The 27,361-nt window shown below is 48.6% G+C and overlaps 1 protein-coding gene across 12 annotated transcripts in view; it reads right to left on the reverse strand.

Moving 5' to 3' along the window:
* Adamts10 (ADAM metallopeptidase with thrombospondin type 1 motif 10) overlaps positions 1-27,361 on the reverse strand; it is a 48,143-nt gene that overhangs the window by 10,701 nt on the left and 10,081 nt on the right. For 4 of the 12 annotated variants that reach the window (XM_008844583.3, XM_008844581.3, XM_017800988.2 and 1 more), the window contains 19 exons: positions 20,656-20,739; positions 20,411-20,556; positions 19,158-19,201; positions 18,920-19,025; positions 18,689-18,835; positions 18,374-18,515; positions 11,931-12,038; positions 11,377-11,522; positions 11,223-11,286; positions 9,629-9,731; positions 9,262-9,395; positions 9,052-9,175; positions 5,978-6,058; positions 5,722-5,885; positions 5,496-5,622; positions 5,270-5,399; positions 3,345-3,549; positions 2,846-3,022; positions 2,609-2,768 (listed from right to left, as the gene is read on the reverse strand). In XM_008844583.3, coding sequence (XP_008842805.1) covers positions 2,609-2,768; positions 2,846-3,022; positions 3,345-3,549; positions 5,270-5,399; positions 5,496-5,622; positions 5,722-5,885; positions 5,978-6,058; positions 9,052-9,175; positions 9,262-9,395; positions 9,629-9,731; positions 11,223-11,286; positions 11,377-11,522; positions 11,931-12,038; positions 18,374-18,515; positions 18,689-18,835; positions 18,920-19,025; positions 19,158-19,201; positions 20,411-20,556; positions 20,656-20,739 — 2,392 coding nt within the window. Of the gene's footprint in view, positions 1-2,608; positions 2,769-2,845; positions 3,023-3,344; positions 3,550-5,269; positions 5,400-5,495; positions 5,623-5,721; positions 5,886-5,977; positions 6,059-9,051; positions 9,176-9,261; positions 9,396-9,628; positions 9,732-11,222; positions 11,287-11,376; positions 11,523-11,930; positions 12,039-18,373; positions 18,516-18,688; positions 19,026-19,157; positions 19,202-20,410; positions 20,557-20,655; positions 20,745-27,361 lie in introns of all 12 variants that reach the window. The other 8 variants (XR_001872725.2, XM_029569048.1, XM_017800989.2 and 5 more) reach the window with 8 other exon arrangements.

Genomic DNA, 27,361 nt, shown 5'->3' on the forward strand with positions numbered 1-27,361 from the left:
GCCCATGGAAGACAGAAGAGGCTGTCGGATCCCCTGGGACTGGAGTTACAGGCAGTTGTTAGCTGCCATATTGGTGCTGGGATTCAAACCCGGGTCTTCTGCAAGAACAACCAGTGTTCTTAAACGCTGAGCCATCTCTCCAGCCCCAGATTTATATATTTATTATTATTTTGTGTATGATGTATGTGTACAGGTGTATACATCACAGTGCACATGTGGAGGTCAGAGGACAACTCTGTGGAGTTGGTTCTCTCCTTTCCTCTTTATGTGGGTTCTGAGGATTGAGCTCAGTTCAACAAGATTGAGCTACAAGCACCTTTTCAGCTGAGCCACCTCACCAGTCCCTTTTTGTTTTTGTTTTGAGGATTTTGAGTGCGGCATCTGGGCTGCCTTTGGCCCATCATTAAAGAGAAAAGCTATTTCTTTTTCTAGGATCATTTTTTTCCCTCTGCTGGAGACTGAACCCGGGCCTTGAGCATGCTAGGCAAGCACTCTTGTCACTGAGCTACATTCTTTTTTTTTTTTTAAATTTAATTTTTGCTTTTTTTAATTTTAGAAAATTTATTTTTATTTTACATGTATGAGTGTTATGCCTGCATGCATGTAAGTGTACCCATGTCGTGCAGTGCCCACAGAGGACAGAAGAGGGCATCAGATCCCCTGGAACTAGAGTTACAGATGGTTGTTAGATGCCATGTGGGTGCTGGGATTTGAACCTGGATCTTCTGCAAGAGCTGCCAGTGCTCTAACTGTTGAGCCATCTCTCCAGCCCCTAAACTACATTGTTTAGTCCTCATTTGACTTTTATGGGGTGACAGTGTTTGGTTAAGTTGTCCAGGCTGGTCTTGCACTTAACAATCCTTCTGCCTCAGCCAGGTGTGGTGGCGCACGCCTTTAGTCCCAGCACTTGGGAGGCAGAGGCAGGCGGATCTCTGTGAGTTTGCGGACACCCTGGTCTATATAGTGAGTTCCAGGTCAGGAGACCCTGTCTCAAAAAGACCAAAAAAACACAAACAAACAAACAAACAAAAAAAAACCCCAAGCTCCAAAACCAATCCTTCTGCCTCAGCCTCTCCAACAGAGGACATGAATGACAGGCCTGTACCACCCAGCTTGGCTCAATGAGCCACTTGACGCTGGGAGAGAGAATATTTGTTTGGAGCTGCTATATTCATTTTTTACCCTTTTTTATTCAATCAAATTAATCAGTTTAAGACAGAGTCTTACTATGTAGCCCAGGCTGGTCTTGAACTCATGATTATCTTGTTTCTGCCTCAAGTGTTGGGCTTAAAGATGTGCACTGCCACACGGGGCTCCTTTCACTAGGACCTTAAACCCAGCTTGTAGAATTTGCGTATTTAAAGGCTGGAAAAATAGCTTAGTTGGTAGAGTGCTTGCTTAGCATGCACAAGGCCCTGGGCTCCATCCCTAGCACCCCATCAAACTGGGCATGACGGTGCATACCTGTCATCCCAGCACTTGGGAGGTGGAGGTGGAAGGACCAGAAATTCAGTCAGCCTCTACTATACAAAGTTTGAAGTCAGCCTGGCTACATGAGACCCTGTCTTTTTTTTTTTTTTTTAAAAAAAAGCTTATTTGTGCCCTTGATATTCAACAGCTTCTGTTAGGGATAAAAGATACAGGCTTCTACTTAGCAGCCGGTGATGCGTGGTTGCTCATGAACTCCACGTGGATTATTATTTGACTCCAGATCCCTAAAGCGGCACTTCCTTCCAAATGGAACTATTATTTGCACTCTTGACAGATGAAGAAACTGAGGCACAGTGGTGGTCACTTGGTTCCAGAGTTGGGAATGCTGCTCTCTATAAAAATAGACTTACAGATGAGACATTGACCCATGCCTATTGTACCAGGTACTATGGAGGTTTGCTTGAGGTCAGGAGTTTGAGGTCAGCCTGGGCAACATCATAGCAAAGCCTGATTTAATAAAAAGAAATGATCAATTGGGCATGATGATACATTGCCTGTAATCCCAGCTCCTGGGAGGTGAAGGCTGGAGGGTCAGGAGTTCAAGGTCATTGCTGGTTATATGCTGAGTTAGAGGTCAGCCTGAAAGCTTCATCTCAACCAAAACAATTAACAAAAAATAGTGCCTGAGGTTGGGAAATTCTGATTTAAAATAAAACCGGGGCATAATTAACCCTCCAAGTAGAGAGGGGTGAAGGTCATGGAGAGGCTGGGAGAAAGGACTAGAGTTTTGAATGCTCAGAAAAGTCAGATGCTTGAAAGATTCTGCACACTTTGGAACGGAATAGAAATCTGCCAGGAGAGGAAGGTGATACATGGCGTGGCAGAGACAAAGAAAGCACTTCAGTGGAAGGCTGGAGCTGGCTCAGCAGGTAAAGCGCTTGCTGTCAAGCCTGATGACATGAGGTGGATCTCTGGGACCCACATGGTGGAATAAGAGGATCCTGAGAAGTTGTCCTCTGACGGCCACAGCAGGGCCATGGTACTCCCACCCCACAAAATAAATACAAATAAAATGTACTAGAAACCCTAGGACCAATAATCAGGACACCCCACCTGCTCACTTGTGGTTCCCTCAAGCCAGAGCATTCTCTGATGCCCTCTCCCACGGTCCACATACCTTCGGGGCCATCCCCCGGGGGTACGCTGTCACACTTGGCTTCGCACTGCTGTGTGGTGGGCGGTCGCAGGGCCTCAGTGCACTCCCGAGATGGCTGGCCAGTGTGGCTGGTGCAGTGCACGGCTCGCTGCTGCTGGCCAAGTCCACACTGCGCAGAACACTGAAGAGAGGGGCTGCTGAATTGCCTCCCTACGCCCCAGGCCCTGGCCTTTATCCTTCCGATTGGCGCCTACCTACCTCGCCCCACTCGCTGGCCACCCAGCGGGCAGGAGGGCAGCGGCGCAGGTTGCAGCGTATGGTGGCTGGCGGTTTGGCTGAGGGAGGGCAGTGTGCTGGGGGCAGAGTGGCCCGGTGGTCTGCGCTCTTGCAAAGGACAACTCGGTGACGGAGGCCGGGTCCACAGCTGGGGGTGCACTGCAATTTGAGGGAGTGTTTTATACTCGGTGAATGGAAAAGCTTCCAGCCCAGTATGACATGAAGAGTGGACAGGCAGCCGGTGCTACTCGCAACACACCCCATTCCTCCACCACCCCCATGCTATCTCCCAGCACTGATCTGTGCCAATGCAACACCCACCAGTCTCACCACGCACTGCAGCCTGGTGGTAACACTAGGACTTGGGGCAAGATCGCCTTGGTGGCAATGTGGCGACATGGACATCTCAGTTCCTGTGGTTTTCTGCACTAACAGTGGATTGTGTGGGTGTGGACAGGAAAAAAGTGTGGAAGACGCTGACCTCAGACCAGTCCAGGGCTGCCCACTCAGGAGGGCACGCTGGGCCTTGGCAGGCCTCGAGCACGGGTGGGCGTGGCTGTGGACAGGCGCTGTCGTCCAGGGCTCTCTCTTCTGCAGCTGACACGCGGCGTTGGCACACCACCGAGCGGCTGCGCACACCAGCATCACAGGTACGGCTGCAGCGTGACCAGTTTCCTACAACCCAGCTGTGGGAACGGAGGATGGGGGTGGCTAAGCAAGGCAGGACACCCCAACCTGGGAGTTCTTATCCTTGCCTATTCCAGTCCTCCCAAACTGGTACTGGGCAGGGTGGGAATTCCCGTCAGGGAGGTTATTGCCTTGTATCCACACTTTGGATGTGGGGATGGGTTAATCTAAAGAGAACCAGTTCCTTTAACTGTGAGCTCAATCACTCTGAATGGAGGACAAGTTTTGTGTGTGTGTGTGTGTGTGTGTGTGTGTGTTTGTGTAGCATGTGTGTGCATGAACATGTGTGCTCTTGATGTGGAGGCAGAGGTTGACATTTCTCTATCAATTTCCAACTTGTCATTCTTATTATTTTTGCACTATTTTTATTTTGTGTGTAATATGTAGTAAGTGCACCATGTGCATGCAGGGCCCAAGGAGGCCAGAAGAGGGCATCAGACCAACTGGAACTGGAGTTATGGATGGTGTGAACAGTTAGCCACCTAGTGGGTGCTGGGAACTGAACCAGGGTCCTCTGCAAGAGCAGCCAATGTCTTAACTAGAGTCATCTCTCCAGCCCCTTATTTCTTCTCTTTTTAAAGTATATGAGTGTTTTACCTCCATGTATGTGAGTATACCACATGCATGCAGTGCTCATAGAGGCCAGAAGAGGGCACTGGATCCCCTGGAACTGGAGTTATAGATGGTTGTTAGCCACTTTGTGCTGGGGATCTGAACTTGAACTCAGATTATCATGCTTGTACCACAGGCACTTTACCAACTAAACCATCTTCCCCAGCCCCTGCTGATTTGTTAAAAATTATTTTATTTTATTTTTTGTTTTATTTTGAGACAGGGTCTCCCTATAGCCTCAGCTGGCCTGGAACTTGCTATGTAGACCAGGCTGGCCTTAATCTCACAAAGATTTACCTGTCTCTGTCTCCCAAGTGCTGGGATTAAGGTGTGCATCACCACAGTCAGCTTAATTTTAAAAACTATTTATTATATTTATTCTATGTGTATGAGTGTTTTGCCTGCATGTAAGTGCACCATATGAGTGCAATGCCTGTGGAGGTCAGAAGAGGGTGACAAAGCCCTGGAACTGGAGTTACAGAGAGTTGTGAGCTTCCATATGGGTGCTGGGAATTGAAACTGGGTCCTCTGCAAAAGTAGAAAATGCTCTTAAACATTGAGACATCTCTCCAGCCCCATGTTTTCAAGATTTTTTTTTATTTGCCTGTGTGTGTGTGTCTATGTGAGTGTATGTGTATGTGCCTGTGGAGAACAGACGAGGGCAGTGTATCTCTTGGAGCTGTAGTTACAGGTATTTATGATCCACCTAGGGTGAGTGTTAGGACCAAACTCTGGTCTTCACAACCAGCAAGTGCTCTTAGCTACCCAGCCAACTCTCCAGCCCTTGCTTGTTTATTTTTGAGGCAAGATGTCACATGGCCTAGGGTGGCCTCTAATGTACTAGGTAACCCTGGCTGACCTTGAACTCCTATTCCTTCTGTCTCAGCCTCCCGAGAGCTGGCATGAATCACCATACTCAGCTGACAGTCAGCTTTGATCTCACCCCACAGAGCACTTGACTCCTGGACCCCTATTAGCCAGGACTCCAGTACTGACTGTCATTGCCCAGTCCTACACTGACCCTCCACCCCCTTAGGAACACTTACCCTGACTGCAGCAAACACTCCCACCCAGCCCTGGGCCACCTGCCCCCTGGAGGACACTCACTCTGGTGGGCACGGTTCTGTGTTGCAGGCACGCTGCCTCTTGGGCAGTTTGCTGTGGGCACTGCAGTAATGGGGGGCCACGGCTGAGCTATCCAACTGATTTCGGCACTCCACCACCTGTACCTGGCTGCCTGGGGGGAGGGGAGAAACCCACTCAGCCCTAGCCAGCCCAGAGAACCTCAGGTTGGCTGCACAGTGCCCGCTCTTGGCCCCCGCCCCAGCCTCACCGCCTGCACACTGGGCTGAGCATTTGGTCCAGGGGGCATAGTGCCATGAGTAGGGAGGCAGCGCATCCCGGGCAATGGGTGCATTGAAGCGGTAGCGGAGAGCAGGCAGCTCTGTCTGGGCCAGCACCTGGAGGCACAGGAAACAGTCATTGGAGGGGTGTCATGAAATTTCCATCCCTATAGATGCTCAGGTCCTCTTGTACCTTGCCCCAAGTCCCACTGTTACCATGACGATGAGAGATGCATTAATGGGTCCCAGGGCTTCTAGGCTCTGGGCCTGGTCTGGCCCCTGACGCAGATGAAAGGTGGTCCCAGCTAGGGGCAGGCGGTGAGGCTGGGGGGTCCCAGGCAGCCCCTCCAGTAGCAGAGACTCTTGGTCCCCCTTTAGGGCTGGGGTACAGCACAGGGGTCAGAATGAAGTCACTTTGTTGTCCCTCCCCACTCCCATGGAGTCACAATTCTCATCCTCCATCTCTGCTTACCCAGGTGACTAAGGGACAGGTTCAGATCTTGGATGAAAATGTGAACAGAGCCTTTGGGGATCCAGACGACGTCCTCATATCCTGGGCAATGGAGTTTAGCTGTCACCCACTCAGCCTGCCTCCTTCACACCTGATGACTGCAGCTAACAGTCCCATGCTATGTTGTGCGTACAGCGCCATCTAACTGTGACCTCACTTGAACCAATACATGTACCATCAAGTTCTTTTTGTGTGTGTGCAACTTCTTATGCCCGTGTGTGTGCATGTGGAGGCCACAGGTCAATGTTGAGTGTCTGTCTCTATTGCTCTCAAACTTACTCATTTTTGTTACATTTACCGACTATGCGTATGTGTGTGTGCATGCACACATATGTGTGAGCATGTGTCATGTGTGTGTGGAGGTCAGAGGACAATTTGGAGGAGTTGGTTCTCTCCTTCCACCATGTGGATCCTGGCGATGAAACTCAGGCCATCAGGCTTGGCAACAAGCACTTTACCAGCCTGGCCCTCTTACAGCCCATCAATCTTTATTTTTAAAATTATTTATTTATTTATATTTTATGTGTGTGTTTTGACTGCATGGATGTAAATGCACCACATGCATGTGATGCCTACAGAGGCAGGGCATTGGATCTCCTGGAACTGTAGTTACAGTGATTGTTAGTCATCATGTGGTTGCTGGGAACTGAGTCCGAGTCCTCTGCAAGAGCAGGCAGTGCTCTTACCCACTGAACCAGCTCTCCAGCCCCTTCTTTTCTTTTGATACAAGGGTTCACTCTGTCACCTTGGCTGGCCTGGATCAGCTGAGATTACAGATATGTACCACTACGCTCAGTTTCCCTCTCGTCTTTTCTGCCCTCATTCCTCCATCCTGAATCTAGATTATCTGATCTCACACTTGACAACAGAGCTTTAGCTTTTTGTGTACATGTGTGCGTGTGGGGATGTACACATGTGTGTGTGTGCGAGCTTGCATAGGGAGGTTGGAGAACAACTTGGGGTGTTACTAGTAGACTAGTAGTATCTAGTCTACTTTGAGACAGGGTCTCTCATTGGTTTGGCACTCACTGGTCAGGCTAGATGGGATGGTCAGTGAGCCACAGGGATCTGCTTGTCTCTGCGTCCCCAGCATTGGGACTAAGAACTTGTGCCAGTACACCCAGATTTTTAATTAAAAAATATACTATTTGTGCTAGAGAAATGTCTCAGTGGTTAAAAGCACTTGCAGAGCACCCAGGTTTGGTTCCCAGCACCCACATGGCTGCCAACACATGTCCTTAACTCTAGTTCCAGGAGTTCCGACCCCTCTTCTGGCTTCCTGGGCACTGCATGCATGTGGTACACTTACATACGTGTGGACAAAACACTCATACACACAAAAATACATATTAAAAATTAAAAATTATTATTATTGTGTGCACATGTGTGCAGGTCAGAAGACAACTTCCAGGAGTCGTTTCCTTCCTTCTCCTGTAGGTTCCAGGGCTTGAACTCAAGACGTCAAACTTGTGTGGTGAGTGCTTTCTACCCACTGAACCATCTCGCTAGTCCATGCCCAGGTTTTTATTAATGTGGGTTATGCAGCTCAAACTCAGTTCTTCATGCTTGCACAACAAGCACTTTACTGACTGAGCCATCTCCCCAGCCTAGATGCTCCATTCTTAACCTACCAGGCAGGTGGATCTCTGTGACTTTGAGGCCAGTGTGGCCTATACAGAGAGTTTTAGACTTGCCAGGGTTACATAGTGAGACCTTGTCTCTGAAAACAAACAAAGCTGGGCATTGTGACCTAACACTCGGGAGGCAGAGGCAGGTGGATCTCTGTGAGATCAAGGCCAGCCTGGTCTACATAGTGAGTTCTAAGCCAGCTGGGTCTACAGGGAGACCCTGTCTCAAAAACCAACCAACCAGACAAAACCTTAAGGTGACCCTGCTTGGGGAATGGCACCCACATTCTGCAACTTGTTCTTTGTGGCCAGAGCCAACCTCGTATCATATTGTCTGGCCACCATTCCCTGGCAGTGGTTTCAGTTTCCTCATCCTTCGTGAACCTTCCTGTCTCACTCCCAGCTCCCTGTGCACTCTCAACGCCAGCCCAAGCTGGGAAAGGTGGTCTGCCTACCCTCCCAGTACCCTGACCCTCTAAGACTTTGCATGCCAGTGCAGAGAGTTGCACAGCCCCTTAGGCTCACAGGATGGAAAGTGACCTTCTTTTTACCCATTCTGAAGCCTCCAGGAAGATGTAGTGGAGAGATTTAGTCCCTAGTCCCAAGTAATCTGTTTCCAAGTCTCTGCACCAGATCCCAAACCAGTAACTAGAGTCCTTTCTAGTTATGATTGTTGTGGTTAATACTGGTTGTCAACTCAACAGGATCTAGAATCACCTTGGAGACAAGTCTCTGGGCATGTTTGTGAGGAGTTTTCTAATTAGGTTAACTGAAATCCATGGGCTGGGGGTCCACACTATATAAAAGGAGAAAGTGAGGGGCTGGAGAGATGGCTCAATGGTTAAGAGTACTGGATGCTCTTGCAGAGGACCCAGATTTGTTTCTAGCAACCATATGGCAGCTAACAGCTGTCCTTAACTCTAGTTCCAGTGGATCTGACACCCTCTTCTGGCCTCTGTGAGCATTTCGCAACAAGGTGTATCTACATACATGTAGGCAAAACACTCATACACACATTTTTTTTAAAAAAGAGAAAGTGAGTTGAGCATCAGAATTCATCTCTCTCTGCTTCCTGACTGTGGATACAATGTGACCAGCTGCCTCACTGCCCTGCTGCCATGACATCTCCACCATGACTGACTATATACCCTCCAGCTACAAGTCTAAGTAAGCTGTTCCTCCCTGAATTGCTTCATGTCAGATATTTTGTTGCGGTAACAGGTAAGCATGCTATATGCTCTTAGAGCTTTTGGGAGTCCCTGAGACCCTAACTCTAACTAGGAGTCCATGGAATTGTCAATGTCTAAGAAGCTACTGATCTTAGCAACTATGGTGGGGCTAAACCTGACCCCTAGCCTCTGGGCCCAAGTAGGGAATGGGGGTGGTGGTGGAGGTAAGGGCTCTCACCAGTTCCTGGCAAAGCTGGGCTGAAGACCCCCTCGATGGTCTCACAGGCACTGCCGTCACCCCCACACACTCGGCATTTGTCCTCTCGCAGATCAGAACCCAGGATCCGGTCACAGCCCACATGCTACACAGGAAAGCAGTGATGGTGATGTCCTGGAGATGCTCCTCTCCCCACATCTCCATATCCTTCTCCCTGGGAATTCCCTCTACCTTGCACTCGCCACTGACACAAATGTCCACTGTGTCTGGGCGGCAGGGTGTCCCATCCACCACAGCTGCTGCTCTCTCCGTGTAGAAGTTGAAGCCTTCTGCTAGGCAAGTCAGTGAGCAGGCCTTCACGCCCCCTGGGGGGCACAGCCCCATCAGACCTGGAGCCAGGTCATCCTGGAACTCCCTGCCTGTTCCCTGGGGAGAGGTAAGGACAAGAGCAACAGACCCCAGACCCGATACCACGGGCAGACACTATATGCAGGCAAAGCACCATTAAGCTGTATCATGGGTAAATGTTTACAATACTGTATGCATCCGACTGCTGCTGTCCTCCACTGTCCCCCAGCCTCTGGGGCTCCCCTCTCACCCCCTCGATAAGTCTTCCACGTGTAGAATTTCCCACGGAAAGGAACACTGTCAAATTCAGAGCACTGCATTTCCCTGAAGTCCTGGGAGCCAGGGGGACAGTCCTAGGGTGAAGGTGTGAGAAAGAAGTTAGAGCAGAGAACTCTTGCTCAGAATGGCATGGGTCAGATGAGTGAGGCTGGAGGCAGGGAGTCCAGGTGAGAATGTATGATAGCCCACACTGGGCATAAAGATGCATATGCTATGGTTTGTTTATTTTAAAAATATTTTTATTATTATTGCCTGCACATATGTAAGTGCACCTGTGTCATGCAATGCCCATGGAGGTCAGAAGAGGGTATCATCAGATTCTCTGGAAGTGGAATTAAGAATGGTTGTTAGCTGCCATGTGGGGGCTGGAAACTGAACCCAGATCCTCTGCAAGAGCAGCCAGTGCTCTTAACTGCTGAGCCAACTCTCCAGCCCTGTGTGTTTATGTTTGTGTCTGTGTACGTGTTCATGTGTATGCACATGTACATGCTAGTGTACCTGCAGGTCTGCATTTGAGTGCACAAGCATGTGTATGTGTGCTCATGTCTGTGTGGGAAGAAATCAATGCTGATATCTTCCTCACTTGCTCTCCACTTATTATTTATTTATGTCTTTTTGAGACAGGGTCTCCCTGTAGCCCCAGCTGGCCTGGAACTTGCTATATAGACCAGGCTGGCCTCAAACTCACAAAGATCCACCTGCTTCTGCCTCCCAAGTGCTGGGATTAAAGGCATGCGCCACCACCCTGGCTACAACCAGCTTTTTATGTGGTTGCTGGGGATCTGAACTCAGGTCCTCATGCTTGCACAGCAAGCATTTTACAAACTCCCAGCTTGTGTTTATTTTTGAGACAGGCTCTGTGAGACTGACCTCAAACTCATAGTCTTCCTGTCTTAGCCTCTGAAGTAGTGAGATCAGTTTCATGCCCCTACACTTGGTTGGTGAGAGGAGCTGGGGGTGGACACCAGGGTTCTGAGTTCAGACTCTTCTTGAGACAAGAGGTGTAGGATGGAACAGGTTTGGGGAAGGTGTGGAATTCTTTTTGAATATGAGAGGCATGTGGATGCTCTGAGAATCCCTAAGCAGGGGACCAGAAAGGCCACAGTTCACTCCAAAACTCTCCCTAACTTCTGAACATCCCTTCCTCTGGCTTGTTAGACGTGTACAACCTAACCCCTGTATCCCTGTGAGGCAGCCACAGGGAGCCCCAGGCCCAGGGTAAGTCGAAGGTTTGGTGACAGCAAGCTCAATCAGGCTTTGACAGATGACAGTTACTAAGGGCTGGATTTAGTTTTAAAGGGTGGAGACGCAGGGCTGACATATTTGGAGCTGGGGCAAGAGGGAAGGCTACTTTCACAGAAGCAGACTTCTCTAGTTAAAGAATTTGAAGAGCGCGGCGTGGTGGGGCACACCTTTAGTCTCTGCACCAGGGAGGCGGAGACAGAGGCAGGCCCATCTCTGCAAATTTCAAGACCGGAGGACCAGGAGGTGCTGGGATGGAGGGTGAAGGGATAGGGAGGGCAGGTCCAGAGAGAATTCTGAGAAGGGTTCCGGGGAAAACTTACATCGGTGTTGCAGGAACGGTGCCTCCGTCTATCCCCCAGACAGTATTTGCCCCCGATGGTAGGCCTGGAAGGGGCAGGGGCATTGGAGAGAGATGAGGCAGGGGCGACAGTGGGTGAGTTACCTCACTGCTGGGAGAAGATCCTGAGGACTGACCTGGGACTGTCACAGTGACGACTGGAAGATGACACGCCACCGCCACATGTCCTACTGCAGTCGCCCCACGGAGTCCACGGCCCCCAGGCTCCATCTACGCCCTCCGGTCGAGACCCAAAAGGGACACACACTCGCTTGTAACACCACTGGGCCGGAAGTGGAGGGAAGAAGGGAAAGGGGCGAGTCTGACTTCGCAGATGCTGGGTTCAGAGCCCCCTCTCCATCCACCATACACCAAAGTCACAGGTTACAGTCTGTCTGGGATGGAGGTAGCCGGCTGGACAGAGGCAGGGTCTGAAGACAGATTCCGGTAGCACAGGGGTTTAAGGCCAGAGGTAACAGATTTAGCCAAGTAATGACTTAAGCTCAGAACCGGTAACCCGGAGGTGGCTTGAGATTCCAAGGGGAGTGGCCTCAGGCCAGGGGGTGGGGCCCAGGGAAACGAAATTTGCAGGCCGCGTGACCAAAGCTTTGAGAGTTCGCAGAAGTGGCTAGCGGGGCCAGGCTCAAGGGCAGGGGGCAGGGCCAGCCGGGCCTCTTTGGCCATTGCTCACCCCCTTGTCGATGGTGTGCGTCTGACACAGAGTCCCCTCAGCGGCTGGGATACTATTGGTGATGCACCGATTGCTCTTGCTCAGACACCACAGCTCGCTGCAGACCTCCTGCGGGACAGAGGCGACCTCTCAGGCTCGTCCCCCTCCCGCCAGCAAGCCTCTGGCAGGCTCGGAGAACCCAGTGCTTCCCTGGGTCTCAAAGAATGTCATTATGGGATCATGGCCTGACATTTTTCCTCTGGTAGTAAGCTACACTTATGTAGCATGTATGCTTGCTATAAACTCTGGACACGGTGACCTCGATGTCATTCCAAGAAAACCAAGGTGTAGAGACAAGATAGGTGTCTTGGGGCTGGCTACATGGTTCAGCAGGTAAAGGTGCTTGCTACCAAGCCTGAAGACCTGAGTTTGATGCCTGAAATCCACGTGGTGGAAGGAGAGAATCAACTTTCCTAAGATCTCCACATGTCCTCCTATCTCCACACGTGGGCCATGGCCACTGCCCCCATAAATGTAAGTTTAAAAGACAAGGGGTGGGGGGGCTCTGGAGAGCTGGCCCAGTGGTTAAAAGCACTGGCTGCTCTAGCAGAAGACTCAGGTTTGGGTCCTAGCACCCATATGACAATTAACAACCATTTGTAATTCCAGATCCAGGGGATCTAGCCTAAAGGCATTGCACAACATGGGTGCACTTACATGCAGGCAAAGCACTCATACAGATAAAACTAAAATAAAACTCAAAAGTATAAAAACAGAAGAAAGATCTAGGGGCAGCAGCATGACTCAATGGGTAAAACTGCTTATGGCACAAGCCTGATGACCTGAATTCTGTCCTTGGGACCCATGGTGAAAGGACAGAATCGACTCCCAAAAATTGTCCTCTAAGTCTCCACACCTGTGCCGTGGCATGTGTCCTTCCCTCCAATAATAAATTAAAAAAATTTAAAACAAGTCTATAACTCCAGTTCTAGGGGATTCAACACCCTCTTCTGGTCTCCACTGGCATTGCAAACATGTGGTACGCTTACATACATGCAAGCAAAACACTTATACACATAAAATAAAGACAAAGTCCTTGGCTAGAGGTCACACCGCTTCAGACGAACATTGCTGAGTTGAACCTAAACCTGGAAGCCTGGTTGTGTTCTCTACTGATTTCAGGTCCTTCTGAAACCTGGGCCTACTGCGGGTAACAGGAAGGGCTCTCCTCAACTCCTCTGGGGACAGGTCAAAGAACTCAAGAGACAACAGAGACATTGAGAAGTCAGGTCTGGGTGGCAACTCGTGGCAAGAGTTTCATTCTCATTCTCTCTCTCTCTCTCTCTCTCTCTCTCCCTCTCTCTGTATATAAGTGCGCACACCTCCACACAGGTTCCTTGCTAGGCAGCATGGGGCTCAGTCTGTGTGGGATGTTCCTCTTCTTTTGAATCCTGCTTGGGCAGCTCAGGCCCTAGCAACAGTTCAATTCATGGCAGAAAGTTGGAACAATCCCAGAGAGCTGCTCTCACCCTTTAGGTCCAGGTTAGTATCCTTGGAGAGAAGCCGCTGCAGGATCGAGTATGGAGTATGGCCAAATCTCACATTCTTCCGCCTCTCCTACCCCCACCCTCCTGGAGTCTTTCCTTCTGAGAAGTAGAGGTTTGTCTGTAATACTCTGTGAACTGAACCCTTCCAGGTAATCCATGAGTTCCAGGTCAGTGAAAGACTGGGATTTGAAGATTTGGGCATGGACTAAGTGAAGGCTGTCAGGTACCCTTCCAGAGCCCCTCAGAGATACCTGCATATACCTCAAAATATCTCAACGCCCCTCCAGAGAGTCCCTGATTTCTGTCCCCTCACAGGGACATTCCAGGTTTTCTAGTTTCAATGACTAGTATTTTCATGGTTACTTCTAGAAGTATCAGTCAGCCTCAATTATACTTCTGCCACCTCTTTAATTCTAGTCCTTCTTCTCCTCTCCACAAGGAGGCACTGTGGTACATGTAAACAAGTCCTAGTCCACTCTAGGAGACCAATTTTGCCACCAACTTGCAATGCCTGTCTGGACCCCAGTTTCTTCATCTCTAAGATGGCAAGCCTATGCCTGCTTTCTGACAAGGTAAATACCATAAATGAACACGGATAACCCTGGGGCAGGAACTAAGCTCACCTATTTACATAAATTAACCACTCACTATTTTATTTTATATTATTTTATTTTTGCCTGGAGCTGAGGACTAACCCAAGGGCCTTGTGCTTGCTAGGCAAGCACTTTAAACACTGAGTTAAATCCCCAACCTCTTTATCATCACTTTCAAGAAAAGACCTCATGTGGCCCAGGCTGGCCTCTGTCTGGCTATGTAGCCAAAGATGACTTTGAACTTCTCATCTTCTACCCCACAAGTGCTAGGATGACAGGCCTGTGCCACTATACCCAGTTTATATGTACTGGAGATCAAACCCAGGGCCACCTACATGCCAGGCAAGCGCCTACAAACCAAATTTCCATGTAGAAGATAATTCCTCACATGACAGACCAGGAAGATGTTCTTTCAAAAGGAAAAGGTTCAGGGGCTGGGGAGATAGCTTCGTGAAGTACTTGCCATGTAAGCATTAAGACCTGAGTTCAATCCCCAGAACCCAGGTTAAAAAAGCCAGGTGTGGTGGCATTCATTTGTAATCTCAGTGTTCAAAGAGAGCCAGGTAGATCCCAGGGGCTCCCTGGCCAGCCACTTTAGCCTAATAAATGAGTTCCAGATCAATGAGAGACCTTGTCTCAAAAACCAAGGGAAGTAAGTAAATAAGTTGTTCCACTCAGCATATTGTCAGCTCAAGCCTGACATTCTGACAGTTCTTCCCCATAACACCTTCAGTAAAATCTGGAGTTAAACAGCTCTAGTGGGGGCTGGGGAGATTGTTCAGTGCTTAAGAGTGCTTGCTGCTCTATTATAAGGACTGGAGTTTGAAAATGAGCACCCATGATAGGCAGCTCGACCAACAGTAATAACTCCAGCTCTAGGGGATTTGATGCCTTTTTCTGACCTCTGCTGGCACTTATGCACATGCATATGCACAGACACACAGATGCAGACATACACTCACAATAAACAATAAAAAGAAATATAAACATAAAAAAGAGAGGGGCTGGAGATGGCTCAGCAGCTAAGAGCCCTGGCTGCTTTCACAGAGGACCTGGGTTTGGTTCCCAGCACTCACATGGTAGCTAACAACTATCTGTAATTCCAGGTCCAGGGGATCTAGCCTCCAGGCATTGCACATACATGGCACACTTATATACATGCAGGCAAAGCACTCATACAGATAAAATCAAAATAAATAAATAAAACTTTAAAATATAAAAACAGGAGAAAGATCTAGGACCAGCAGCATGGCTCAGTGGGTAAAACTATTTATGGCATAAGCCTGGTGACTGGAGTTCCATCCTTAAGACCCATGGTGGAATGACAGAATTGACTCCAGAAAGTTGTCCTCTAGGGCTCCACACCTGTGTCATGGCATGTGCCTTCCCCCCAATAATAAATTTAAAAATAAAGAAAAACACTGGCTTAAAAGAGATAGATCTAAGTTCAAACTCCAGCTCTATATGTTCTTACAATTGTGGTCAGATGTGCTCCTTCCTTAAACACAGTTTCTTCATCTGCTACTTGGAGATAATGGTTTTATCAGGAGTTTAAATGAGATGAAATATATCACATGCTAAGCAGCTAGTGAGTGCTGAGAATCAGCTATTATTGTTGTTAGATACCAGGTCACCGGATTGAAGAGCTGGCTCAGTGCTTAAGAGCACTGTTGCTCTTGCAGAGGACCCAGGATTCAGTTCCTAGCACCCACGCAACAGCTAACAACTGTCTTTAACTCCAGTTTCAAGGGATCTGACACGCTCTTCTGACCTCTGCTAGCACTCCATGCACGTGATGCACTTATATACGTGCAGGCAAAGAACATATACACATAAAATAAAAATAATAAATAAATGTAAAAAAAGATACCAGGTCACAAAAGATATTCAGAGGCAGCCTAGAATTCCTTAGGAATGCATTAGAAAAATGTGCTGTAGTTATCAGCCTAATTAGTGCTGAGGGTCAGGGCAAGAGTAAAAATGTCAGGCCCGGTGTGGTATTGTAAGCCTTTAACTCCAGCACTCCAGAGGCAGAGGCAGGTAGATCTCTGTGATTTGGAGGCCACATAGCAAATTCCAGAACAGCTAGGGCTACATAGTGAGACTCTGTCTCAAAACAGAGTAAAAATCTCAAAATACACATTGCTTCAGGATTTATCTCTTGGTCTAGAAATGGAAAGAAATGAGGGGCAGTCTGACAGCTAGCTGCCCATTCTCTGTTTTCTATCAACATGGTACTATGTTGGGCAATAGCTGTGTAATTGGCTTCTGTGGAAAGTGTGGAGGACCGAGGCTGGACGTACCAGTAAGGCTGGGGCTGAAGGGAGCCAGGGAGTATGCTTAAGGAATTGACAGAGGTATTAGCCCTAGGTGAGCTGGTCCCAAACAAAAAGCCAGCAGAGCTTTGGTTTTCTGGACTGGGAATCGCTGCATCCCAGCTCACTTTATTTTATGTGTATGCATGCACGCATGTGTGTGTGTGAGCTCCAGTGCACACAACACAGGGGGCCAGAGGAGGGCGTTGGTTGTGCTGCTCTATCACTCTCCGCCTTATTCCTTTGAGACAGGGTCTCACACTGAACCTAGAGTTAGCTTGCAGCCAGCAAGCCCCAGCAATCCTTCTGTCTCTAGCACTAGGGTTATACGCACATACGGCCACACTCAACTTTTTTACATGGGTGCTGGGGATTTGCACTCAGGTACCCTTGCTTATGCAGCAATTGCTTTTACCCACTGACCCGTCTTCTCAAACACTCAGCTCACTTTTTTTTTTTTAATGTGCATAAGTGTTTCGTCTGCATGTATATAAATATACTACATGCATGAAGTGTCCAAGGAGGCCAGAAGAGAGTGCTGGATCCCCTGGAACTGGAGTTACAGATGGTTAAGAGCCACCATGTGTGTGCTGGGAACTGAATCCAGGTCCTCTGAACAGCAAAAGCTCTGAACTGTTGAGCCATCTCTCCAGGCACTTCACAAATGGCAGTTTGAGAGTTTGAACCTCAGCAAACGGAGTGTTGGTTCAGGAAACTCAGTGTCTATCCAGCCAAAGACTGGAGCCAGGAGACCTTAAGAACCAGTCAGTAGGGGATGTGGGCAGAGAAGACAGCATCTCTGCAAAATTCTCTCAAGTTCCTTGCCAAGCAAAGATGGCCCCATCTCCAGTGACACTATTGCTACCAAGTCTAGACATGTTGCTCAGAACTACCTGGTTAGACATCTTGGGACTTTGGTGCTGCCATAAGTGGTCTTTTACGAAAAACAGATGACTACACCAAGCCCAGCCCTCAGTCAGTTGTCATTCTTTGTGTGTGCACACACACATATGGAGGCCAGAGGTCAATCTTGGTCATCATTCTTCAGGAGCTGCCCGCCCAGTTCTTTGAGGCAGGGTGTCTCATTGAACCTGGAACTTGCCAAGGAGGCTGGCTGGTCAGCATGCCCCAGGGACCCACCTGCCTCTGCCTCCACAATGCTGGAATTACAAGCATGCCCCACCATGCTTATTTTACATAGGTTCTAGAGATCAAACTCAGGTCCTCAAGCTGGCAAAGCAAATCCTTTACTGAGTCATCTCTCCCCAGCCTGGCATCATTTATTTTCAGACAAGGTCTCAGGCAGCCCAGGCTGGCCTTTGGTTTACTATGCATCCATGGGGACACATGACTAACTGGCATTTTATTCTTTTTTTTTTTTTTTTCCATCTTTCTTTGGACATATTTTTAGTCTTTTTGAGCCCCAGCTCACCTGGAACTCACTATAGAGACCAGACTGCTTCAATCTCACAGAGCTCCGCCTGTTTCTGCCTTCCGAGTGCTGGGATTAAAGGAACGAGTCACCACCACTCAGGCTCATTTATTTTTTAGGTGTATGAGTGTTCTGCCTGCATGTTGGTGCACCTGTGTCATGCAATACCCCTGAAGGCCAGAAGAGGGCGTCGGATCCCCTGGAACTGGAGTTACGATCCGTTGTTAGCTAGATCTGGGCGTTAAAAATTGAACCCAGGTTCTCTGTAAGAACAGCCAGTGCTCTTTACTGAGCCCCGCCCCCCACCTCACTTCTAGTCCCAGTCTTTGTTGACTTGATTAGGATCTGGATACCCCACACTTCAGTCCTCCCAGTTCCCCATGAGGTGGGGGCTCACTTCACCCCTTTCCCTGCTCTCGTGCCCCCCCCCCCCCATTCCCCCGGGAGCGGGCCAGGGAACCACACCCCCCCCCCGGGCCCCCCCCCCCCACTTCCGCGGGCAGGTGCCAGGGAAGCTCCCCACCCCCTACGGCCACCTCCCCTTCCCAAGGAAGGAAAGCAGGAAGGCTCTCTCTACCCCGTATTTACACTGACGCGATTTGACTCCATGCTGGAATCGGCACTGCTCGTCGGCATCGTAAGCCTGGCCAGGAGCCACCGTCGGGTACACGAAATCCTGTCTGGGAGGTCGGTTATTCAAGCAGAGTCCGAGGCCCGAGCTGTGTCGAGAACAAAACAGCTGTCATGCCAACGGGACCTGCAAGGCCACAATGTTAGCGTTACACCCGGCTAGGTGGGGGAGGGGTGGGGGGCCCCAAGACAGCAGCTCTGACTTCCAGAGCTCCTCTAACACAACTGTGCCCCGATGAGTAGGTAGGCGGTCCATCCTCACTCCAGAAAGCTGGTGATGTAGTCGCGGCTGCAGGAGGACCACACAAACGGATTGGTCTTCATGGTAATGTGGGCTGCCATGAGCTTTGCCGGGTCCTGGCCACGGGCCCCGCAGCTGTTCCCCACACCGTCATGGTTCATGCCGAATCTACGGAGAGGGGCGTTGGCTCTGCTGGGCGCAGGAACGAGCACGGCCCCCCACCCCCTCCCTCTCAGTGTGTCCTGGCCTCACGTGTGCCCGATCTCGTGGGCAATGGTGAAGGCTGTGGCCAGGCCAATGTCTTCGTTAATACTGCAGCTCCTCTCTCGCTCACACATCCCACCCACGGGAGCCAAGCCTGGGAAACGGGCATGTGGGGTGGGTCAGGGGACCCGGGGCTGTGCTGGCTGGGTCCCGTTTACCGTATTAAGGTCTCACCCCAGTACAAGGCCACCCTCTGTGGTGCCTGGAACCCTTGGAACTCCTGTACCTAGTGTGCCACAGGGTTTGTTCTTGTAGATGCAGATGTCATAGCTGTGGAAAGAGGGCAGTGAGAGTCTGGAGGCAGCCACCATGCTTAACTCTGGGGTCTGGGCATGCAGATGTGTGTCTGTGTGTGAGCTACAGGGTTTCATATAGCCCAGGCTGGATTTGAACTCTCTATGTAGCCAAGGATGACTGAACTACTGATCTTCCTGCCTCTACCTCCCAAATGCTAATGCTGGAATTACAAGTGTGCAACAACACGCCTGGTTTTATATGGTGCTGGAGATTGAACTCAGGGCTTGGTGCATGCTAGGCAGGCTCTCTACCAACTGAGCTGTATTTAAGTCTATTTATTTTGAGATGAAGTCTCAGGTAGCCCTATTTCCTTGTTTATATTTAATTTTTTAAAAATATTTTATGGTGGCACATGCCTTTAATCCCAGCACTTGGGAGGCAGAGGCAGACTGAGCTCTGTGAGTTCAAGGCCAGCCTGGCCTACATAGTGAGTTCCAGGACAGCTGGGGCTATAGGGAGACCCTGTCTCAAAAAGACCAAATAAAGTTTTTTTTTAATTATTTTTATGTGTGAGTGTATTGCCTGCATGTATGCGAGTGCACCGGTGTTGTGCAATGCCGGAGGTCAGAAGAGGGCTTCGGATTCCCCTGGAACTGGAGTTAAGGATGGTTCGTAGCCATCAAGTGGGTGCTGGGAATAGAACCCGGGTCCTCTGCAAGAGCAGTCAGTGCTCTTAACTGCTGAGCCATCTCTCCAGCCCCTGTATTTATTTAATTTCTTTTTTGAGACAAGGTCTCAGGTACCCACGCTAGCCTTGAACTCACTATGTAGCCAAGGGTGACCTTGAATTTCTGATCCTCCTGCTTCCACCTTCTAGGTGCTGGGATGACAGACATTTAATATCACAACTGGATCTGAGGGCCGAGTTTTGCCTAGGAGGTGTCGCCTGTTTCCCACCCAAAGCCTCATGCTGTGCCTCCACTGGAGCCAATGAATTGGTCTTGGGGATGCTGGGGATACTTAACTGACTGACTGACTGACTGAATGAATGAGTGCATGGTTAAGGCTCAAATGCCAACGCCCCTCCCATTCTCAGGTTCCTAGCATCCTTTTCCCCTGGCTTCCTCAAGATGTGGCTGTTAAGCTTCCTGCCCTTCCACCTTCCACCAGCAAATGCCACTCCTACTTGGACCATGTGCCTCTGGCTGGCCTTAGTCCTGGTAGCCCAGGACTGCTCCTTACCGTGTAATGAGCACAGCTGTGTCATGGTTGGCCACGCCATTCTCTGGGATGGCATTGCCATGGCTGCTGTGGCTCACGATGGATTTCTGCCACTTACAGAAGCTGTCCAGGGACTTCCCGGCGTGGTGGGTGATCTCCAGGGTGGGCTAGGGAGGGGCAGATTGCATGGGTGCCTTGCCATCCTAGAGACATCAGGCAGCACTGGTGTGGAAGGGGAAGGGGTGAAGCATCTCCCAGACCCGCACCTGGTCCTCAGTGAGCAGGATAAGGCGAGTGACGAGGATGTTAACGATGTTTCCCAGACTCGAGTCCTGGAAAAGTTTGGCAACCTGACCTCCAAGAAACAAGAGAGACCGAGTCTTAAGAGGAGCCCAGAATAGAAAAGGAAGCCCAGGACTATGGAGATGGCTCATTCAGTAAAGCACTTGTCATGACCTGAGTTCAATCTCTAGCACCCAGATTAAAAATATATATGGGGCTGGAGAGCTGGCTCAGCGGTTAAGAGCACTGGCTACTCTTGCAGAGGACCCAGGTTTGGTTCTCAGCACTGACCTGACAGCTAACAGTCATCGGTAACTCCAGTTCCATGGGATCTGACACCCTCTTCTGGCCTCCAAGGGTTTGTGTGCACAAAAAACACTCATAAAATTTAACAAAAGCTGGGTACAAGGCATGCACCTGTAATCCCAGTGATAGGAGGCAGAGACTGGTGGGTCCCTGGACTCACTGGTAAGCCAGGTTAGCTGAATCTACAAGTTCCAGTTTCAGTGAGAAACCTTGTCTCAAAAAGTAAAGTCGGGGGCAGTTAAGATGGCTCAGCAGAAAAAGGCACGTGATAAAGGTGCTTACCACCAACTGTGATAAGTTGAGTTCAGTCTGAGGGGCCCACATGATGGAAGGAGAGACGGATTCCTACAAGTTGTTCTCTGACCTCCACACGTAAGCCAGTGTGTGTATGCACATGCACAAATAAATAAACGTAGTAACAGAAGAAGAAAAGCTGGGCATGGTGGCTCACACCTTTAATCCTAGTACTTGGGAGGAAGAGGCAGGCAGATCTCACAGCCTGGTCTACGGAGTGAGTTCCAGGTCAGCTGGGGCTGCAGGGAGACCTTGTTTCCACTCCACCCCCAAATGAAACAAAACAAAAACAAAAGAAGTAAATTGGAGAATGGATGAGGGAGGAGGAATCGCACCCCTAGCAGAAGAGCTCTTGGTAGTTGATGGCTGGTGTGTGTGTGTGTGTGTGTGTGTGTGTGTGTGTGTTTGTGTGCGTGCTGGGGGGAAGTCAAGATCTCTGTGAGTTCAAGGGGAGCCTGGTCTACACAGGGAGCTCCCGGCAAGTCAGGGCTACATAGTGAGACTCTGTTTTAAGAAAAAAAAGTTCAGTGTGGTACTTGGAAGGTAGAGGCTCTATTAGTTCAAGGTCAACTTGGTCTACATAGGGTTCCAGGTCAGCTAAGGCTATATAGTGAGACCCTGTCTCAAAAAAGAAAAAAAAAAAAAAAAAAGGAGGAGGGAGGAGGAGGCATGGTGAGAGGTATGGGAGGAACTTGGGATAGGTGTGATAAAAAAAAATACTTTGTATACATGTATGAAATTCTCAAAGAATACAAAATATATTTTTAAGAAGATGACAAGTAATTGAGGAAGACACCCTATGTTAGCCTCTGGCCTCCATATGCAACTGCCCGCATGTGCATGTGTGCACGCACACACGTAGAAAAATGGAGATGGGGCAGGCTGGAAAGGTGGTTCAGTGATTAAGACCACTTACACCTGCGTTGAGTTCCCAACACCACAAGGCAGCTAACAACCATCCTTAACTCCAGTTCCAGGGGTGCCTATGCCCTCTTCTGGCCTCCACAGGCACTAGGCACACACATGGTGCACTTATATACATGCAGGCAAAACATTCATACATATAAAATAAAAACAAAATCTTAAAATCAAGAAAGAAATGAAGAGTGATAGCTGTTTGCTCTGAGTACCTAGTGTGTGCTGAGTACTAAGTAAATCGTACTCCCAGACCCTTTCACAAACAAAGTACCACTCTCATTCCTACTTCAAAGATGAGGGAATTGGCATACAAGAGGTAGGACGGGCAGCTGTGGTGCCTATGTGGCATTCAGGTCTGGGTTGCCTACCAGCATGCTTCTCTGACTGTTCCGACTCAGCTTACCTCTCTACTTGTCCTCCAACTCCTGTTTGTCCCACCCTCTCAGGATGCCTTGTGTTTTCACTCAGAAGTGGCCTGGAGGACAAGCATATGATCTCATTCCTCTCCCGTCTGAAAGCCCAATTTAAGCATCCATACAGGAGGGTGGGATGGGAGCAACCATGGAGAAGCAGTAAGAGGGAAGGATGAAGTAGCCCGGGGTTAAGTGAACCCAGGTGATGGAAACCAGGCTGTTTGGGGATCGTAGGAATCCTGTGTGACCCATATCCCATTAGAAATCAGGGTCTTACCATGTAGCCTGGTAAGTTTTAGAAAACTCTGAAAGCCCAAGGAAGGGATGCGGAGCTGGGACAGAACGCAGGGACAATGTTATATCAACATCTTGTGTCATTTATTAGTCTGCCAAACTTTTTGTCTTGAAAATTTTTTTAGTTTTTTAAAAACATTTTTGATTTATTTTTTATTTTATGTATATGAGTGTTATGTATGTATGTATGTATGTATGTATGTATGTATGTATGTATGTAAGTGCACCCATGCATGCAGTGCCCATGGAGTCCAGAAGAGGGTTTTGGATCACCTGGAACCGGAGTCCTAGCTGTTAGCCACCAGGTGGGTACTGGGAACCAAATCTGGGTCCTCTGCAGGAGCAGCCAGTGCTCTTAACTACTGAGCCATCTCCCCAGTCCCTGTTTTTTTTTTTTTTAAACAGGGTGTCACTATGTAGTCCTGACTGGTCTGGAACTTGCTATATAGAACAGGCTGGCTGTGAACTTACAGAGATCCACCTGCTTCTGCCTCCTGAGTGCTAGGATTAAAGCATGCATCATTGTACCAGGCTAAATAATTTTTTATTACATTTATTTGTGTGTGTGTGTGTGTGTGTGTGTGTGTGTGTGTAGGTCAGAGGACAAGTTGTGAGAGTCAGTTCTCTCCTTCCACCATGCTGGTCCAAGGGATAGAGCTCAGGTCATCAGGCTTGGTGGCAAGTGTCTATACCCACTGAGCCACTTTGCCAGCCTTTGTCTTCTCTTTTGCTTCAATGAAACGAGAACCCCATTCAATAAATCTTACTGTATGACAAGTGCTCTACCCTGTTCTCTTTGTACTAGTCTTTATCCTCGGTGGCAGGTGCCACTGTAGTCCCTTTTAACAGAGGAGGAGGCTGAGGAATAGAAGGTCCAGAATCTTGGGCTGGAGAGATGGCTCAGCAGTTAAGAGCGCTGGCTTTTCTTGTAGGAAACTCAGCACCCATGTGGCAGCTAACAACCATCTGTGACTCTAGTTCCAGGGGATCCAATGCCCTCTTCTGCCTTCCATGGGAACTGCATGACATGGGTGCAATTACACACATGAAGGCATAACACTCATATACATAAAAAAATAAATCAGTCATGCCAGGCATGGCGGTGCGCACCTTTAATCACAGTGCTCAGGCGGCAGAGGCAGGTGGATCTCTGTAAATTCAAGGCCAGCCTGTCTACATAGTGAGTTCCAGGACAGCTGGAGCTACAGGGAGACCCTGTCTCAAAAAGACCAAAAATATAAAATATATCAATCAATCAGTTAAAAAAAAAAAAAAAAGGAGTTCTAGAATCTTGATCAAGTTCTAGCATAAGAATTGAGTAGAGGGGCTAGAGAGATGGCTCAGCAGTTAAGAGCACTGACTGCTCTTGCAGAGGACCCGGGTTCAATTCCCAGCACCCACATGGTGGCTAACAACTATCTGTAACTCCAGGTCCAGGGGAATCTGACGCCTTCTTCTGACTTCTGTGGGCATTGCATGACATGGGTGCATTTATACACATCCAGGCAATACACTCATACAAATAAAATAAAAATAATATATAAAATATTTAAAAAAAAGAATTGAGTAGACACCCCTCCATATCCCTGGGCTTTGCACCTATGGATTCAACCAACCACAGACTGAATATATATGAAAATTTATTGTGTGGTGGGGCATGCCTGTAATCCCGGCACTTGGGAAGTAGAGACAGGAAGATCAACATTCCAAAGCTAGCCTTAGCTACATAGAGTTGAAGCCAGCCTGGGCTACATAAGACCCTGTCTCAGGAAAAAAATATCTGACAAAAATTAGCAGGTTGGGGAGATGTCTCAGTGGGCAAAGTGCTTGCTGTGTAGGCACGAAGACCTAAGTTTGGATCTCCAGCACCCATGTAAAGGGTCTTGCAGTGATGACATGTTACTACTGAGAAGAAAAAAAAAAAAGAAAGAAAAAGAAGGAAAAAAAGAAAAGAAAAAAAAGGTAGGTGTCAGGGGCACATGCTATAATTGCAGTGCTGAGGGAACAGGGACAGGCAGATTCCTGGAGTCTGGTCAGTCAACTCAGCCAGCTGGTGAGCTCCAGGTCCAGTGAGAACTCCTGTCTCAAAAAAAAAAAAAAAAAAAAAAGGGGGAAGGGCGGGGGATGGCTTAGAGGTTAAGAGCACTGGATGCTCTTCCAGAGGCCCTGAGTTTGGTTCCCAGCATCCACATGGCAGCTAACAACCATCTGTAACTCCTGTTTCAGAGGATGCAGTGCTCTCCTCTGGCCTCTCTGGGTATTGCACACATGTAGTGCATTTACATACATGCAGGCAAAACACTCATATACATAAAAATAAATAAATGAAAACAAGGTTAAGAGCACTGGATGCTCTTCCAGAGGCCCTGAGTTTGGTTCCCAGCATCCACATGGCAGCTAACAACCATCTGTAACTCCTGTTTCAGAGGATGCAGTGCTCTCCTCTGGCCTCTCTGGGTATTGCACACATGTAGTGCATTTACATACATGCAGGCAAAACACTCATATACATAAAAATAAATAAATGAAAACAAAGGTGGATATTGATTGAGGGAGATACTCAATGCCAACCTCTGGCTTCCACATACATGTGGACACACATGAACACCTATATACACCACACACACACAGTTACATATGCACTAAACACATTGATAGCCCCCCTTGATTAAATGATATAATGTAGCGTTTACATTGTATCAGGTGAGGGTCTCAAAGCATCTGCTATGAATGAGAAGCAAGGAGGTTATCTGTATCAACTGGCAGGTAGCTGCTTGTGTGCTGGTGCACTGTGTGCATACAGATGTGGGTCTGTGTGCACTGCTAACCATGTAATCCTGCAAGCTGTGTGTTTATTTTAGTGTGTGCATACATGTGTTGATGTGTTCATAGGAGGATGGATGCAGTGGCCAGAGATCAGCATCCGGTGCCTCCTTGGTTGTGTCTTTTTGTTGTTGTTTAAAGATTTGTTTTTTATTTATTTAAATATATTTTTGGATTTATTTTTTATTTTATGTGATGAGTGTTTTGCCTGCATGTTTGTTAAGTGCATCACATGCATACAGAGACCAGAAGAGGGTGTCAGATCCCCTGGAATTTGAATTATGGATGGTTGTCAGCTGCCATGTGGGTGCTAGGAACCAAATGTGGTCCTCTACAAGAGCAGCCAGTGCTCTTAGCCACTGAGCCATCGATGAACCCCCTACCTTGTTTTTTGAGACAAAGTCTTTCACTGAACTTAGAACTAGGCTAGCCTGGCTGACCAGCGAGCCTGAAGATCTGCCCATCTCCATCTCTCAGTTGCTGGAATTAAAAGCATGTACCACCATGCCTTGCTTTTTTTAAAAAAATTAAAAATTGTATTTATTTGTTGCATATGTACATATGTGGTTGGGTGCATTAGTGCCACAGTGCACATGTAGAGGTCAGAGGACAACTTTGAGGAGTCAGTTCTCTCCTCATACTGTGTGGATCCTGGGGATTGAACTCAGGTCCTCAGGCTTGGTGGCAGGCACCTTTACCTGCTGAGCCATCTCACTGCCTCACCTGTTTTTTTTTTTAAATGTGGGTTTCAGTGCACAACAAACTCAGGTTCCCATGTGCAACAAGCACTTTATTGACTGAGCCTCTCCCCAGTCCCTGCATGTTTGTTTTCATGCAAACACTTACATGTACCTACCATATGCTATGTGCTATATCTTTTTTAAAAGAGATTTATTTTTCTAATTATACATATATGTGTTTGCACATGGGTATGTGCATATGAATGCAGGTACCCAAGGAGGCCAGAAGGCAGTATCAGATCCTCTGGAGCTGGGGCTACAGGTAGTTGTGAGCGTCTGATGTGGGTGCTGGGAACTGAACTTGGGTCCTCTGCAAGAGCAGAATGCACTCTTAACTGCTGAGCCAGCTCTCCAGAGCTTTTCCTTTTTTTTTTTTTTTTTTTTTTTTTTTTTTTTTTTGTAGCCCTGGCTGGCCTAGAGCCTGCTATGTAGACTAGGCTGACCTTGAACCCACAGAGATACTCACAAAGATCTGCCTGCCTCTGCCTCCCAAGTGCTGGGACTACAAGCATGCACCACCACGCCCGGCTAGACCTTTTCCATTTAAAAAAAAAAACTTATTGTATGTGTTGAGCCTGCATGTGTGTAAGTGCACCAGTGCCTGACTGCGGAGGACAGAAGAGGATGTCGGAGGCCCCGGAACTGGAGTTATGGATGGTTGTTAGTCACCATGTGGGTGCTGGGATTCAGACCCAGGTCTTCTGCAAGAACAGCCAGTGCTCTTAACCCCTGAGCCGTCTCCCCAGCCCCTACCTTGATCCTTATAGATGGCTAAGTTAAGGCAGAGTGGTGAAGTAACCTGCTCAAGGGCAAACAGCGCAAGCGGGACAGAGCTTTGAGGTTTAAGCCTGGCAGGCTGCCTCCACTGGAGCATCTGTTCCTAGACTTTGCTGCACTCCCTC

The sequence above is a fragment of the Nannospalax galili genome, unplaced genomic scaffold (assembly GCF_000622305.1).
Source record: "Nannospalax galili isolate Female #2095 unplaced genomic scaffold, S.galili_v1.0 scaffold262, whole genome shotgun sequence".
In the NCBI taxonomy this organism is placed as follows: Eukaryota; Metazoa; Chordata; class Mammalia; order Rodentia; family Spalacidae; genus Nannospalax; species Nannospalax galili.